Here is a 16566-nt window from a genome sequence, read left to right on the forward strand (position 1 = left end):
AATGTGTTTTGACATCAGGAGCTGACTTCTTTATGTATTTCCATATTAAAATTGTACTTTTAAAGAAGTTAAAGAAAGTGAGAGGTGGAGGGAAGTCAACATGACTGCTGTTCCACATTTTTCTAAATAACTTGTAAAATCTCTTACAAAGAATCAAATCTTAACTTAGTTTAAAAAACTTCCCTGAGTTTTTTAAATGTCTCCTTTGTTTGCTTATTAGACGGCCAATTACAGAGTAGGATGTAAACCTTTCTGGTCCCTTTAAACAGACTGGAGGGATATTCATGAAGGAAGTGACCTAGCTCATTGACAAATCTTGCCTTCAGTAAGGCCTCAGAGCAGGGCTGGGGGCAGGGAGTTTTTTAGAAACTCCCTGGTTTTTAGAACAGCCACAGGAAGTGTTTGCCATCACACACACACACCAACAATACATGTGGCTTAACAGCCGGGGGCACTGCAGGAAACCTGCCCAGCTAGCAAGTGTTGCCCACAGCATCTTATGGATTAGCTAAAAGAAGACAGAAAAGAAGATAAAACATTGGCAGCTGCGATATTAGAGTCTTGAGTCATCAATTTGGATACACTAGGTTAAAAAAAAAAGCTAACTATTTTTTTGTGGGTTTTTCTTTTTGCTGATTTACGTATTTTTCGAAAAGGATGTTTTTAACAAAAGAAAATGCACTTATAAACCTACTTTGAAATGCATCAAAAAATAACATGGATCAAAGGAAGGCCAGATATGTGCTAAGCCAAGATAGGATAAAATGTTAAAAAAGAAGGATGTGATAAGATGTTAATGGCAGAATATAAATAGTACATGTATGGGTGTTTACTGTAAAAGTCTTTTTTCCCCTTTTATTTATTTATTTATTAAATTTCCTTTAAGTATACCAGAATTCATTGTTTATGTACCACACCCAGTGTTCCATGCAATAGAACTCTTTCAACTTTTCTCTATATTTAAAAAATTCAATAATAAATGTTGGGAAAAAAAATACAAGCAGCACTCAGTACCGTGACACATTTTTTTTTTCTACAGAATATGTAGCTGGAATTATAGTCACGACTAAATAGATCTATAACTTCCACTGCTGCCCTAAAAACGTATTCCATGAACATTTCTTTTCATCAAAGGCAAATGCTGACCTTCCCAGCACCAAAACTTATTTTCTCCTTTTAACAACATTAAGGAATCGGTTCTAAAATGTATAAGTAAATATAACTTTGTATGTTCTTTTAAAAAGCCTCGATGCTGTAAAATAGGAAAGCGATGGAGTAAGGTAGATGCTGGAATGAAACACTAAGAGACGAAATGTATCCTGTGGTCTCAGTGAAAGCGATCAGCGCTGACTGCCACTTGACTCATGTTTATAAAACTAATGGCGAGCTTAGAGTTGACAACTGCTGAATGAGTTTGTGCTGTGAATGAGTTCCCTGGTCTGTCAAGACAAGGTGACCTAGTTAAAATAAGTGTCCTTAAAAAAAAAAACCACACCATGTCACACACAGACTTTTCTTTAAAGAGTCAGTCATACTGCTTTTGAACAAAAGTCAGAGATGAAATACATGGACAAAAAAGAGCAATCTGTGTGGAAGAAGCCAGAGGCAAAGGGACTGAATAAAGTGTTGTAAACTATGCTGCTGAGTTCCCTGGGGTGGCTCAGTGGAATGCCCTGGATGACCTCCACCAGTTCTCCTTTCTGCTTCCCTTGGCCATACAATACTATGTCAGGAGATCATAAGCCAGTTATCAGCCTCTCCAGACTGGAAATGTGTCTTTTGTTTCCAGAATAAGTATGGTTAGATAAACTACGAAGGAAGTAAGAAAAGGGCTGGAGTCAAATCTGAGGCTGACTTTGGCGTTTCCCTCTTCCCTGAACCTCCAGGAAAATAGGGTATAGAAGCCAAGACAGCACTTAAGATCAACGTGGGATAAATTTCTACATCTATGAAACAGTTCCTCAAATAACCAAACACCACTGTGGTTTGGCACTATTTGTCTCACAGAAGCAGGAAAGAATTACCCAGCATCTGTTCTTCCCTTTTTTCCTAGGTATTGCATCAGGCATCCAATAAGACACAATCTTTGTGTGCTGGGAGCTTATGGTCTGCCCTTGAGCTTACCTAAAGTTTAATTCAACAAATATTTTCCAGGAACCTATTATCAAAAGCCTTGAACTTTGTTGGTTTTGTGTTGTTGTCAAAATTCAACGTTGCTTTCATTCTTCCTCAGAACTCTAAAACACAACTTTCTTTTCTTTCTCATCGTGACTTTTTCCATCTCCATACTGGCTCTTCACACTGATGGCCACTTCAGTCCTTCCTTGGGTTCTACTCCAGTTTTTGGTCACAAAGAGCCAGACCAAAATATTCCAAGGAAAGAATCCCATAGACTGGCAATTCCCCTCACTGTTCAGTCCTCATGGTTGGGTCGTCTTAGGAAGAGCAACTATAGTATAAACAAGCCATTAAAATCTTCTGTTCCTTTGAGAAAGAAAACAACTCTGACTGAAGAGTGGGGGTCATCCAGACAAACCAGCCTGACTCTAGGAGCCTGACTGAGAAAGATTTAAATCCACATGCCCATGGCTCCTTGCTATCGTATCTGGGGTTTTGTCTATCTCTGTTCTTTGACATTTCGTACAATAAAAAGCTCTTTAGAAACTGGGTTAATAATATATAAAACAAAAAAGACAAAACACTAATATATATATATTAGTATTATATTATTAATATAATAAAATAAAATATATATAAAACTGCAGCTAGGCTCAATTTAAAAATATCCATTACTTAACTCACTGTGGTTGGTAACCACATTGATACACTACATAAGCTCAGACCACTTCTGCTGGTTTTATAGCTTTAACATACGAACTCCAGTGAAGTTCTACTGGACTAGCCAGTAAGAAGGAAAGTCAAAGAAAACAGAGGGGAAAGCAGAATGGGAAAATAAAGTAGGAAAATGAATGGAGAACTCCTTAAGTGCCGAGAAATTATAAATAACTCAAGAGGGAAACAGAGTTATCATAACAAAGGAAAATGAAAAGGACTCAAAAATTTCTTTTACCATGATTCTGTTTTAAATTGAGTCATTTGTTAAATGTGGCAACAAACTGTATTATTAATAATAATATAGGAATGTTTGATTTATTTCCTTGTGGATTCTTTGGCCTTTTCTTTGACATTTATTTGCAAGCAGACTAGAGTGTTTTCTTCTATTTAATATTTGGGTAAAAGAACACATGAAATGTATCTCATCTCTCTTAAAAACAACTGTCACAACCATGACTCTGGCCTGGGGGATACTAGGCTTAAAGCTTTAAGACAAAATACGAACTTCAAGAAATTGTTTTTTAAATTACATAAAAATGTGATCTAAATGGGCCATTTCCATTACTTGTGGATAGTAAATATATCAAGGTTTCCTACTGATAAATGGATTGTCTCTAAAGGGACCTTGTTAATGGTTACATGAGGAATCGTTGTAAAATATAAGATACTCACGTTTTAGGATATTTCTTTGCTCTAACTCTTCAGTCGTGGGCCTCTGGCTAAGCCTCCTGTGACGAAAAAGGATATACTGCAGGTTACAAACAAGGTCCCCTTGGCAGGAGATGCAAAATAAAATAACAAAGACACAAAACTGTATTTTTTTCCTGTTTTGAGAAACACAAATCTATTTTAAGGTTACCATCCTTTCTGTTAGTTTGGAGACTAAAGATTGTGGTTGAGGCTGCTGCCTACTCCCCATTATCCATTCCTCCTTCCTTTTAGATCTAGAACCTCCTGAGATACAGCTGTGGCTCCCAATAGAGACTTCTGCCTCCCTGGCAGCAAGGTGTGGCCATGTGACCGAGTCCCTGCCGTGGGATGTGAGCAGAATGGTATTTGTAACGTTTGCCTTTTACACTTAAAATGACTGAGTGTGTCGTCCTTTTTCTTTCCTTCCTCCACAGGCTAGAATTTAAACACGATCATGTGAGCCAGCTTGGACCATGCAGATGAGAATATCCATGGAGCAAAAGGACAGAATATGGGTGCCCGGCTGACTGCAAGGAACAGTGCTCCCTACCCACCCTGTACAGCCCACTTACCTCTGGACTGTTCTGCGAAAAGGAAATAAACACGTGAAAGTGTCTCATTTGGACCACTGCACTTTTTGGTCTCTGTTAGAACAGTTTAGCCCATCCTCTAAGTAATACACAGATCATTAGAATCTAGGAAAGTCTTCTGCTTGGAGTTCATACTAACTCAAAAGATGCCTGATCTACACGGCACAGAGTTTCAAGTGAAATACTGCTTTTGTGATCTCAAATGGATTTGTATATGTGTGTGTGCATGCATGCGTGTGTGTGTGTGTATTTCAAGATTTTATTTATTTGAGAGAGAATGAGAGAGAGAGCATGAGAGGGGGAGGGTCAGAGCGAGAAGCAAACTCCCCGCTGTGCAGGGAGCCCAATGCCAGACTCAATCCCAGGACTCCAGGATCATGACCAGAGCTGAAGGCAGTTGCTCAACCAACTGAGCCACCCAGGCGCCTCTCAAATGGATTTATAATACACACAGAATTATCTTGAGATATATGGGCCCTTTCCCTCTGCCTTCAAGAAGAGCTAGGCTCATCTGTGATTAGTAGCTAACTCTTTACACAAAAGCTGAATGACCTAATACCCCTTTATAACTTTCTCCGTGATCTTGTTTATAGTATTGATTTATCATAAATCACAGATCTGTTGTAAAATTGCTTCTGGATGTAGGATGAGTTTGTGCCATGTAAACATATGTATGAAGGTAATCTTAATGTAAGATACTATCAATTCTAACATTATGCCTGTGGCAGAAATGGTGTGAAGAACTGAAATCAATGATATTTTAAATACCTCATTAAAATGTTTGTTAAAGTTTAATCTTCACCAGAACTACCTTGAAAGTAACTTACATAACTGAGCCCACAGAACAACCCAGGCAGCTAGGAGCCCAGCCAGGTGAGGGGCCACCCATGAATCCTGTATCTACACTGCATCCTCTACCAAAGACATTGTCCTCCTTTTTTTGATGGAGTTTCCTCCTTCAGGAATACCCTTCTCTCTTTCTCTGCCTCCTGAAATCTTACAAATGACTAAAACAGTAACCTGCAGGTGGGCGTCTGACCTGTCCTGCGAGTGAGTTTTGAACTCCTGGTTCTCTGCCCTATGCAGCGCTCACACACAGGTCACACACCTATCAGAGCACTTATCACACAAGTAATAATAAAGATAAGGCAATAATCATAGCTCTCATTAGCTCATACTTTTAAAGTCCAAGGCACTGTACCAGGTGCTTAATTTACATTACTGTGGATCCTCAAAACAATTCAGCAAGGGAGTAACCCATTTCCATTTTGCAAATGAGGAAATGAGGGATTAATTCACTTGCTTGAGATCAAGGGCTCTTAAATGCTGGAGCACAGCCTCTTACCTAGTTCTCCTGACCTACATGTTGGCGCTTTTCAGTTGACCTCCCCAAGCAGTATCTCTTTCTGTCTCTTCCACTATGCACAGAGTCCCCCAAGGTAGGGACTACGGGTGATTTATCTTTGAATGACAGTGATCAGATGTACAGTACCCGTAGAAAAACAATTCTGTAAAATGTACATATTTCTGACACTAAAAACTCTACTCAAAAATTTTAATGGCTATGGTTTATGTGTATACTTACAGAGGCTCTCAAACTTTGGGGGCTTGGGCGTAGAATCCCTATATAAAACAGACAGAAGAGGCTGTTCTGGGTGGATGGTTAAGAGTGGGGCGAAGGAGTCCTTCCCGTTCCACCGCAAACACACCCACACTGCCCGGGTTGCCCCACAGAAGCCCGAGTATCGCCTCCAAGAAATCCTTGATGAGGCAGTCAGAAAACCACTGCCCTATGCTTAGTTTACCACGTCAGCTTCTCCTAATGTCCTTCATCAGTCCCCTGTTTTCAAGCATTTGGTTTGTTTTAATTCATCACTGCTATAAATAGCCTTGAAATAAACATCTTTGTAAAGCGTACGGGTTTTGTTTCCCTTTTGGATTATTTTCTTCTAGTATCGTCTCTCAAATGGAATGACCATGTCAAGGAAGAGGGTGCTCTACGATTTCTTTTTTTCATATTGTTAAGTTGCTCTTCAGAAATACTGAACAAGGTGTCAATATTGGGTTTAATTTTTTAAAATGTTTTACTTGTTTAAGGGATATATAATGATTTAAATTACTAATAAAAGTATTTAATTCTATTGTGTGCCTGCTACGATCCAGGCACTCAAGGGCTTTCAGTGTAGCATCTCATTTCTCTCCACAAGTCACCAGTTGGCCCCATCTATCAAGCAGAGAAGAGCCTCTGGAACCCCAGCCCCACACCAACCCCACAGGTCCAGCACAGTCACAGAATTCTTCCACTTCCAAGCAAGGAGAGGAACTTCTTCCACTTCCAAATCCTGCCCTGGGATCCCAGACTGCTCCCTTCTCCCAACTGATGCACTCTGTTGTTTACGCAGAGTGAGAAAAGTCAGCAAAATGGATAATACTATTAAATATGCTTAAAATGATCATCAAACATTGGCACTCACTTCTATTAAACCTGCCAGTTCGATGGACCTCCAAAGTCACTGGTGGCCAAAGCAGAAACCCTCCAATGGCTGGAGGCAGAATATGAAATCAGATAACCACTTGCTTAAAGTTAAAAGGGAGAGGCTGTGATGGGGGGTTACAGTTACCCAACTTGGATGGAGCTGGCCATTGAAGCTCACTGATATTTCTAGAGTCTCTAGGCCTACAGGGTAGAACCTCATGGCAATCACAGGAATACCAGAGAACCCATGGATTAGGCCAAGAGTTGGGCAAACTATGACCTACAGGCCAAATCTGCCCTGCTGCCTATTTTGGTGAATAAAGTTTTATCGGAACACGACCACACTCTCATGGCTTCTTTCATGCTGTTACTAACACAGTGGTGTAGCTGCATCACCACCTCCGAACTGGTCCTTCATAGGAAAAGTTATTGTTGACACCTGGCTCAGACTTGGGTGACACCAAAGCCAAAGGGAAAGTTCTTTGAGTGGTTCACCATCCAGGACCAACTTTGGAAAACCACACAGGCCACGTGTGCCCTTACCCAAGGAATTCACAATGATCTCAGCTGGGCAGGACACCACAGGTGGGAGAGAAGTATGACTTGGTGAGTGCTGTGCGAAAACTGGAGCCGTTACCTGACGAGCTTGGTTCCAATCTGCTGTCGGATCTCCTGCCGCTCCTCTTCAGATGTACGCTGCAAGATGTTTTTGTCCTCTAGTTCCTTCTTTGACGGTCTGTTGCCAAGTTTGATAGCAAGAGTATCCCTCCGTCGTATTTTACTTGCCAAAGCACCTGAGGATTGAAAGAGGCAGAAATGTAGAAAAAAGGGCTTTAAGCAAGCAGCACTCAGGTTACACGTGGCATGGACTTTAAACAGAGTCCAGATGAAATTCTTTATCCACATGCTAGAGTGGAATTTTAATTAACCTCAGGGAAAAAAAGAAAAAGAAAAAGTTTTGAGTTGGACGTAGTTCACTTTGAAAGACTGAAGAACTATTTTTAAAATGTTGTGAAAAATGCTGGGGCACCATGAAAAAACTTGCAAATATCACCTCATCATTTGGAAAGTGATATTTGAAGTTTATTTTGCTGAGACGGCGTGTCACGGAAATTACTGATTGCGTAACGCTTTCTTTTCTAAGTCTTAAAAACATAGCTTTTTAAATTTATACTGCACAGTTAGTTCTTGTCTTCCCCTTTCCTTCACTGAGAAATCATGCTGGAAAAAGTTTACCTGCAGTAGCAATGTTTTAATCCTTAATTAGCAAGAATCCTCAACAGAGAATAGTCAACACCAGGTGGATGATAATGATTTTGTTGTTGCTGTTTAGTACAAACTAAAAGGAATTTGACAAACTGATGGTTCATCATTAACAACTTTTCACAATGTATACATTCAATTCCATAGTGAATTACTCTTAAGTCAAGATGCTTAGACATTTTTTAAAATAAGCACTTTCCAATTCCCTAAGTTATATATAAATAACTGACTCAACTACTATATCATTGCTTCCTAAAAGACATCCTATCTCACTTATTGTGGAATATTCAATTTTTTTGATTCTTCAAAGGTATTTGTCATTCTCAACTCATTCTTCCCTCCCCTCTCTTGAAACTCTAGTATAAAAGTGAGTGGAAGTCTCAAACACCTCCAACAAGTAATCCAGTGAATCTGAGTTTATGCTCTTTATTCAAGAAAGATCTTAGGGGCACCTGGATGGCTCAGCCAGTTAAGTGTCTGCCCTTGGCTCAGGTCATGATCCCAGGGTCCTGGGATCGAGTCATGCATTGGGCTCCCTGCTCCTCGGGGAGCCTGCTTCTCCCTCTGCCTCTCTCTCTCTCTCTCTTTCTCTCAGGAACAAATACATAAAATCTTAAAAAAAAGAAAGAAAGATCTGAGTGGAAAGGCCATCATTCTGAAAACATCTCTGTCATTTGAAAGCTCTGACTTCTCATAGACAAAGACCTGACCCCTTGGTCCCTGTGGAACCATCTTCTGGAAAGGTCTGTCATCAAAAGCTAACTTTAGAACACACGTTTCTAATTCAAGAAAAGAATATGATGAGGGGAAAGAAAACATCAGCTATCTGATCACCGATGGCTTTTGTCATTACAAAACGTACCTGCTTCTGTCCATCCCCTACTTTCCTCCCCACCTTTCCAAAAAAAGTCTTACTTTCTCCACTGCCGTCCTCGTCCTCATCCTCTTCATCATCGTCGTCGTCATCAGTGTACAAGACAGGCCCATCAGAGTCCGAGTCATTGGTCTGGTACTCCCTTTGGCCTTCATCCTCAGGGGCACTGAAGGATTCTGAAGATTCTCCCAACAGCCCAGGAGTCAGCAGCTGAGGGGCTACCTTTCCTGGCTCATCTTTGGTTGTAAAACTGTTAAAGGCACAACAACACAGGGGGGTGGGGAATGGATGGCGTGAAGCTCAGAGCAGCCCTCTGGGACAACACCAACACCATGAGAGGGAGCTCTAGCTTCATGAGCATCTTTCAAGCTGGCGAAAGAAGAAAGCAAACATAGGCAGCTAGGGACAGTGAAATGGAAGAGGACTACTGCAGGACTTCATTCACAAGGTTTCAGATTCTCCATCTACAAAATGAAAAGGAATGACTAGATAATGTCTGATATTGATACATGATTTAGTACATGAATATGGTAAAGCTGTATTTTGCAAATTGATTTTTCCATAGCCATGGGGCCTCAGTGGAAAGAACAGTGGACTAGAAGTTTCTCAATATTTGACTTGGTCTATCCTCATTCTGTACCTGTAACTCCTACCTATCCTTCAGGCCTCAGCTAAAGTCATAGCTTCTTCAGGAATCTTTCACTGGCCTTCCGTCTAGATCCTTGCCCCACCTCCCGGCCTTTAAGGTGACCTGAAGACCGATGAGCACTTAGCCCACTGCACCTCCACCACCATTCACTTGTCTGCCATCTCAGCCCTCAAAGCTCCTTGACAAGTGGGATTCATAGTGATTTGCAGCCCAACACCTAGAAGAGGAGTGACAGAAAGACACACCTTCTTTAGCTGATATATGAATTAATCCTATTTTCATTACAGCCAGTGTGTCAAGTCAAAAAATCATGTATCATCTCTGTGTTTTAGTTTCTCCATTTGGAAAACTGCCTCTCACAGGAATATATTAGTAATGTGACATGGAAAGGGGCAAAGTTAAACGCGCTCTTTACAAGACAGGTGATGTGAACGGATGCAATAATTTTCTATCAGTTAGCTTGGTAAGAGTCTCTGGCTTAAGGTTTCTATAAATAGACAAAGCCCGCCAGTTTTCACAGACTAGAATAAGAAAAAATGTCACTGAAAACATATCGAAAACCTAGCATATCAAAAACAATGTAATATTCATTTTAAGATTCAGAAAATCCCCAAATTGTCTTCTGATATAAATAGAAGCATCCAAATTTGGACATCACACTTCTGAAAGACCGTTTTGTGCAAACCATGTGCTTGCTGTTGCCATGAACTTGAAAAATGAAAAAACAGTTCTTTGAGTAGTAAAAACAGGTAAACATCAGAACCTGAAGTACTGAAAAACTGTACTTTGTGGTTATTGGTCCAAGCACTCTAAAAAATTTGCACTTACTAGAAAATTCCGACAGCCAAAATTCTTGTTTTCAAAGGGGAAACTATGCACGGCATATTATATTTATTTTTACTAAGTAAAATACGCACAACATAACATTTGCCATTTTGACCATTTAAAATCATACAGTTGAGTGGCAGAACATTTACACGATTGTACAACCATCACCACCATCCATCTCTAGAACCTTCTCATCTTCCCAAACTGAGACTGACCCATTAAATAATAACTCCCTGTCCGCATCCCTTAGCCCCTGGAAACTACCATTTTACTTTCTGTCTCTATGAATTTTGCTATTTTAGGTGCTTTACAGAAGCAAAATTATGCAACATCTGTCCTTTTGTGTCCGACTTACTTTACCAGCATGTCTTCCAGGTTCATCCATGCTTTAGCAGAAGTCGTCAGAATTTCTTTTAAGGCTGAATAGTATCCTATCGTGTCACATGCCGCATTTTGTTTATCTGCTCATCCGTCGATGAACATTTGAGCTGCTTCTACCTTTTAGTTGTTGTAATACTGCTGCTAAGGACACTGGTGTACACTTATCTATTCAAGAACCCACTTTTAATTTTTTTGGCTATATACACAGAAGGAGAATTGCTGGGTCCCATGGTAATTCTAGGTTTAATCTTTTGAGGAACCACCATACTGTTTCCACAGTGTGAGAACCATGATTTCCATGGTCTGGATTTCTAGTTGATTGCCACTGGAGGCCACCCTTGTTTAGCCACCCTGGTACTGTGGGTGACCACAGCACATTTACTAGATGTAGCAATTAATAACACATTCTGAAGAGCAGAACAAGAGATACTTCAGGGCTGAGCCTTGGTATTTGTTTCTGTCACCGCTCACTAATATATTATGATATCTATCATTATTTTAATGGCATCACCTGTATTTTATAATGTTTTGTAGTTTTCAAAGACTTCTGCCTACATCTACAGACTTAAACTGTTCTACAGTATAAGGGGATGGGTAAGTTACAGTTCACGGAACTCGAGAAGACCATGGGTGTGTTGCCCAAAACAAGGTATCAAGTCCAGTCTAGAACCCAGACTTAAGACTCTTATTCTACCTATTAAATGTTATATTGTATTTTATACTTGACATTATAAGTTATATTCATATCATATTATATAGATAATTAACATTAAATTATTATACTCCGAATTTGTGTCTACCCATTCATGACTTGTCTCTCATTTGCCCCCTACATGTGTTGGGCACACTGGACGAAACAGTGAACTCAAGTGTTCGTGGAAATGGACTAAACGCAGTCAATTTCCCTTTGGATATGGGCTCCGGATGGGCTGCTTAGTGACTTTCTTAAATTATCCCAGACCTGTATGATACTAATGAAGCCGCCAATAAATAGAAATCTACCACACGGTTACTACCCTGCAATGTGTGAATAGAAGAAGATATTTTTACACATAGTCACTTATCCTCTTTAAAGTTTTGATATTTGTATTCCAAACAGAAGCCTCTTCATAAGATGACAGGATTTTCACACATTTGTTCACTAAACATAACTGAGGGAAAGTTCTAAGTAAAGCAAGTGACTAAGAGCTAGAAATTCTAACTGAAATATCTACCTAAAAATGGAAGAAAGAATTTGGAAAAAAAAAATTTGAGAGACTACTTATTCCAGGCTCATTAACTCAAGAGCAAACAAACCACTCCTGTGGAATAAATTGTAATTTAAATTTTAACTTTGAAGAACATTCAGAGAAGAAAATCTCAATGCTCTCTTTTAAGAAAGGATTATGTTTATCCGGAGTGACAGGAAAATCTATATATAAATACCTCGATGTCTAATGATGTCCTAAGCTTGCTCTCGGATCATAGTTCCCATGGAAATAGGGAACAGACGCTCGCCTCTTTTGTCTGACAATCCTGTGTATACTTGGGCTGGAGACTGATATTAAGTCCCCCTCTTCGTGCAGCACAGTGCTTTGCACAGTAGAGTGTCTTCCCTATAGGTCTGAGGAAGCAGGCTGGACAGAGTCAAGTCACCCTGGAATATGCGCTCTCTCACTGCCTAAGACTCTCTAAGGAATCGCCTTGTTTTATCTTGTTCTTTAGTATACTAAATAATAAACCTATATATTCAATCTATTCAGATCTGTCTTAAACATTTGTACTTCCTGAGCAGGTTGGATATTATTTTGGCAAAAACTAATTTAACTATAATATCTTGGTCTTGCTTACTTTTTTAAAAAAGATTTTATTTATTTGATAGAGAGAGAGAGCGCGCACGCACACAAGCAGGGGGAGCAGCAGGCAAAGAGAGGGAGAAAAACGGTTTCCTGCTGAGCAAGGAGCCTTATGCGGGACTCAATCCCAGGACCCTAGGATCATGATCTGAGCTGAAGGCAGATGCTCAACTGACTGAGACACCCAGGCGTCCCATCTTGCTTACTTTTGTATCTTTGGTGCTGAGTACGGTGCCCAGCGCATAGAAGGCAAGCAGGAAATTTCCTGAAAGAATGATTTTTGAGTTCTGAAGGTTGGAGTTCAATGCAGTGCTGGAAAACCACAGTGTAATTAAAAGAAGTCATTTGCTATGTGCTGGAGGTGTTAAGGACATCATAGCCATTCCTTTCAACGTCTTCTCCCATATTGTTTACTAATGTGTCAAGTAAGTAAGATAATTTATAATTTAACATTTATCTTTCCTTGGCTTTCCTTCAAACCATGGTGCTCAAAATGATAAAAACGAAACAAAAAAACAAGAAACAAACACGAAAGAAATTGCAGAAGTAGAAGCAAGTGCTTTGGAAATGCATAAAATTTCTTAGAGCATGGAATTTGCCATGCAGCTCTGAGCATGAATTCTGACTTTGCTACTTACTAATTGGGTAATCTAGGGCAAGGTATTTTCCCTCTCTCAGTGTCAGTTTTCTCATCTATTAAACAGAGATATTTCACATAAGACTTATGTGAATTAATGATAACTGACAGTTCCTGACTATTAAATAACTACTCAATAAATGAAGGTGATTATTATCAGCAACTGAATAATTAACGATGATTATCTCTTGATCCAAGTCAACTTAATTAATGTACTATTTTTTAAGTCTAATATGACAAAGTTTTTTTTTTTTTAAGAGAAAATATTATTTGATCACAAGAGTGAATTTTGGTTTTATTCTTAGAAACAGGAGAGGAGAGGTTGGGCTTAAGGTTGGATTTAAGAACTCTAAGACTTCTCCAGAAGTCTACTATACTCTGACAGCCCTCCCTTTATATCTGTGGGATGGAAGAGCTAGTATGTCCTTTTTGCCTTTATGGATAGGCCTTTTGTGAGGGATTAGCTGCAGGGAATGAAGAAGAATGAGAACCCTGAGGATGAATCCCAGGTTTCTGGCTTGGGTAACTGCATGATGTCATGTTTATGGCATACCAGATTCTGCACTGGTTGCTGGGGATGCAGAGGCAAACAGATATGCTGCTTAGCTCTGTCCCACGGAGAGGAAAAAAAGGGTTTCCAGTACAGAGGAGATGCAACAACCAATTCTGTCTGCATGAGTGCTGAAATGCGTCAGAGAGGAGGTAACACTGGAGTTGGGTGGGGAATTGAGGAAGCAAGAAAGGGGGCCCCTCTGAAGCTGGGGGGAAAGGGATGGAATCCGAGAGAGTTCTTTCCTAATGGTCTTTATTTTCTTAGAGAAAGAAGAGGCTAAATGACTTGTTGTAATGAAGGTAGGCAGGAACGGGTGACCCATCTGGACACAAGTAGTAGAGACTTAAAATAACCACTGTAAGGAAAGAAAAGGGAACTGTCCAGGGAAAAGAAAAGGGACTGCCGAACATTGATGAAACAGGCTCTGATCTACTCGAAAGCCACAGATCTGAAGTGGTACCTGCCAGTAGGACTGATGTCATCTTCTCCGGTAGCCTATGACATTCCTGGGGCAGGCCACGAAAAACCAATGGCTGGATGATATGAGTGCTTATCTAACAATCACTAGGTTAAGTTGTAAGACAAAACCAAGTAGGTTCATTTCCAATAGAGTGGTTTAGTGATCTTTAGCACCCAGTTGCACATGGGATACAGACGGAATATGGGGTTTATGCCCCCGACTCACCATTTTGCATTTTCTCTGCTAACACTTAAGCCAGGGCCTGAGAAGACAGTGGTTCTGTTGGTGGGCTCTTCGGTCCAGAGAAGTTGACTTGGGTCTAAGGCAGGGACGGGCAGGTCAGCTCCATCGCTGACTAGGACAACAGGAGTGTCTGAGGCAACAGTGCACTGCTCCTCATGAGGAAGAGGAGGGGCGGGGGGAGAAGGTGGTGGAGCCACAGGAGGTGAGGGGACTGCAGACTTAGATTTGCCTGTGGTCTGCTCCTCGGTCCCGGGGGCAGTCTGCTCAGGTTTGAGACTCTCCACCCTTGTCTCAGAAGGTTCTCCTTTAAGGTTGGACATGCCAGACGTGGTTGCATCCGAGGACAGTCGAGAGGTTGGCTGCTTGCCAGTTTTTTTCTTGCCCTTTGTGATTCCCACTGTCCCTGTTTTGCTAGAAAGTGTCTCCTTTGAAGCTTTGGGACGAGACGAGGTGGAGGAAGTAGATGGTGAAGCTGATGCTTTGGACCCAGTTGTTTTTTTTGAATGAGAGGAACCAGCTAAAACAGAGAGATTTTGTGTTAAAAGTCAAAGAAGCCTTTAAAACAAACAAATGAGTTGGCAACTGTCAATTATGATGCTCCCTTTAAAATGTTAACATTTGTCAAATAAAAGGAAGTAGGCTAATAAGGATAATGGTTATATTTTCTGCCTCCTCCCTAGCCGGAATCTAGGAGGGAGCCAATGATGATGAAGGCAAAACTATAAGGGACAAGAGTCCTCTCCTATGGAGATTGAGGAGTCCCTCTTAGTTTTTTCTGGCTGCACCAGCCGAAGGGAAGTCTTCAGCTGCTTGTCTTCATAGGTCATCTGAATGAGTCCCTGTGTACCCCAAAGAAGGGACATCATAGTGTATAAAGGATAGATAGCAGCTGTCTGGTTAGAGTGCTAGGTTGGGCTCATCACACAAATTCTACAAGTTCAATGATGCTTTTTGGGAGTGGAGTGGCCCATATTCAGAATGGCCAGGGTATATCCCTGTGGCTCCTTTCTGGACTAAAGGCAAAGGTACTCAATTCTAAGCCAGTTATCCCCATGGCTCCAGAGAAAGAAGCTTGACATGGTGGCCCATACCTCCACCTGCAGTGGCGATGGGGTAGAGAGAAAACACATGGCCACATCAGAAAGACAAGTCCCCTTCAAAATATCAAAAGGCAACTGGGTGATGGGCATTAAGGAAGGCATTTCATGTAATGAGAACAGGGTGTGATATGTGACTGATGAATCACTAAACTACCTCTGAAACAAATAATACACTACATGTTCATTAAATTGAATTTAAATTTAAAAAACCCAAACCCACAAAATATCAAAAGGCAGAAAAAAATTATTATTTTTTTTTTTTACAGAAAATTTCTACATGGGTAGCACTGGAATAATTTGAAGGAAAAGAGTGTCATTCCCAGATCTTGTGACAAACACCCTCACAAATCAATCTTCCTTAGCGCTTCTGTTCCTAGAGGGTCTTCATCGAGAATGGTTGTGGCCACTAAAAGCTATTTGGGTAGGATTGCCTTCAACCAAATCATTTTCAGGGAAAAAAAAAAAAAAAAGCTCAACTCTTCTTTATATCATTTTGGCAAACACCTTTAAACTCCTGTGAGAATGTCTTCTGCTTCATGACCTGTATGATTTATAAATTTCTCCTAATTGCTTTTTCTGTTGTAATATTGTATGTTCCTTCTTTTTCATGAAGGGTTAAACCATCCTCCACAGAACTCTTACAAAATACCTTGTTATTATGGTGGAGCCAATCCACAACACACGTTTTGATAACTTACCTTTACTGAAGTCAGTTGGGGGAGGGTCAAGAGGTGAAGAACAAATAAAGGAATAGACAATGAGACAGAAGACTTCATCAACTCTGATATACTAAAAAAGAGTGACTCTCATTTGGTGACAAATCCAGACTTAAAGGATATCTTTATAGCTTGGGGGCTTTATAATTTTAGATACACACAACTAGAATTCATACTATCCCAAGTCTGGGCCTGCTCATATTACTTCTTTCAAGCTAACAATCTTCACCTGCTAATAAGACAAGGGTATTCAGCATACTTCTATAATCTAAGTCCATTCTAAATTTATTTTTCACAACAAAGATCTAAGGACTTTATGCCTAAACACATTCAATTACTTCTATACATAAATTGAACAGAATCCATGTCACACACCCATATGTATATTAATGTGGATTATATATATATATATTTTAAGACAATTCTTTCTTTTCTA

General features: G+C 40.2%; 1 protein-coding gene across 7 annotated transcripts in view; it reads right to left on the reverse strand.

The window, feature by feature from the left end:
- Positions 1–16566, reverse strand: part of PHACTR2 (phosphatase and actin regulator 2) — a 272375-nt gene that overhangs the window by 36283 nt on the left and 219526 nt on the right. For all 7 annotated transcript variants that reach the window (XR_006818296.1, XM_046004726.1, XM_046004731.1 and 4 more), the window contains 4 exons: positions 14297–14831; positions 8770–8978; positions 7229–7385; positions 3508–3563 (listed from right to left, as the gene is read on the reverse strand). Coding sequence is in view for 6 of the 7 variants with exons in the window: in XM_046004726.1 (XP_045860682.1) it covers positions 3508–3563; positions 7229–7385; positions 8770–8978; positions 14297–14831 (957 nt within the window). In the remaining variant the exon portion in view is untranslated. The remainder of the gene's footprint in view (positions 1–3507; positions 3564–7228; positions 7386–8769; positions 8979–14296; positions 14832–16566) is intronic.

The sequence above is a fragment of the Meles meles genome, chromosome 5, assembly GCF_922984935.1.
Source record: "Meles meles chromosome 5, mMelMel3.1 paternal haplotype, whole genome shotgun sequence".
In the NCBI taxonomy this organism is placed as follows: domain Eukaryota; kingdom Metazoa; phylum Chordata; class Mammalia; order Carnivora; family Mustelidae; genus Meles; species Meles meles.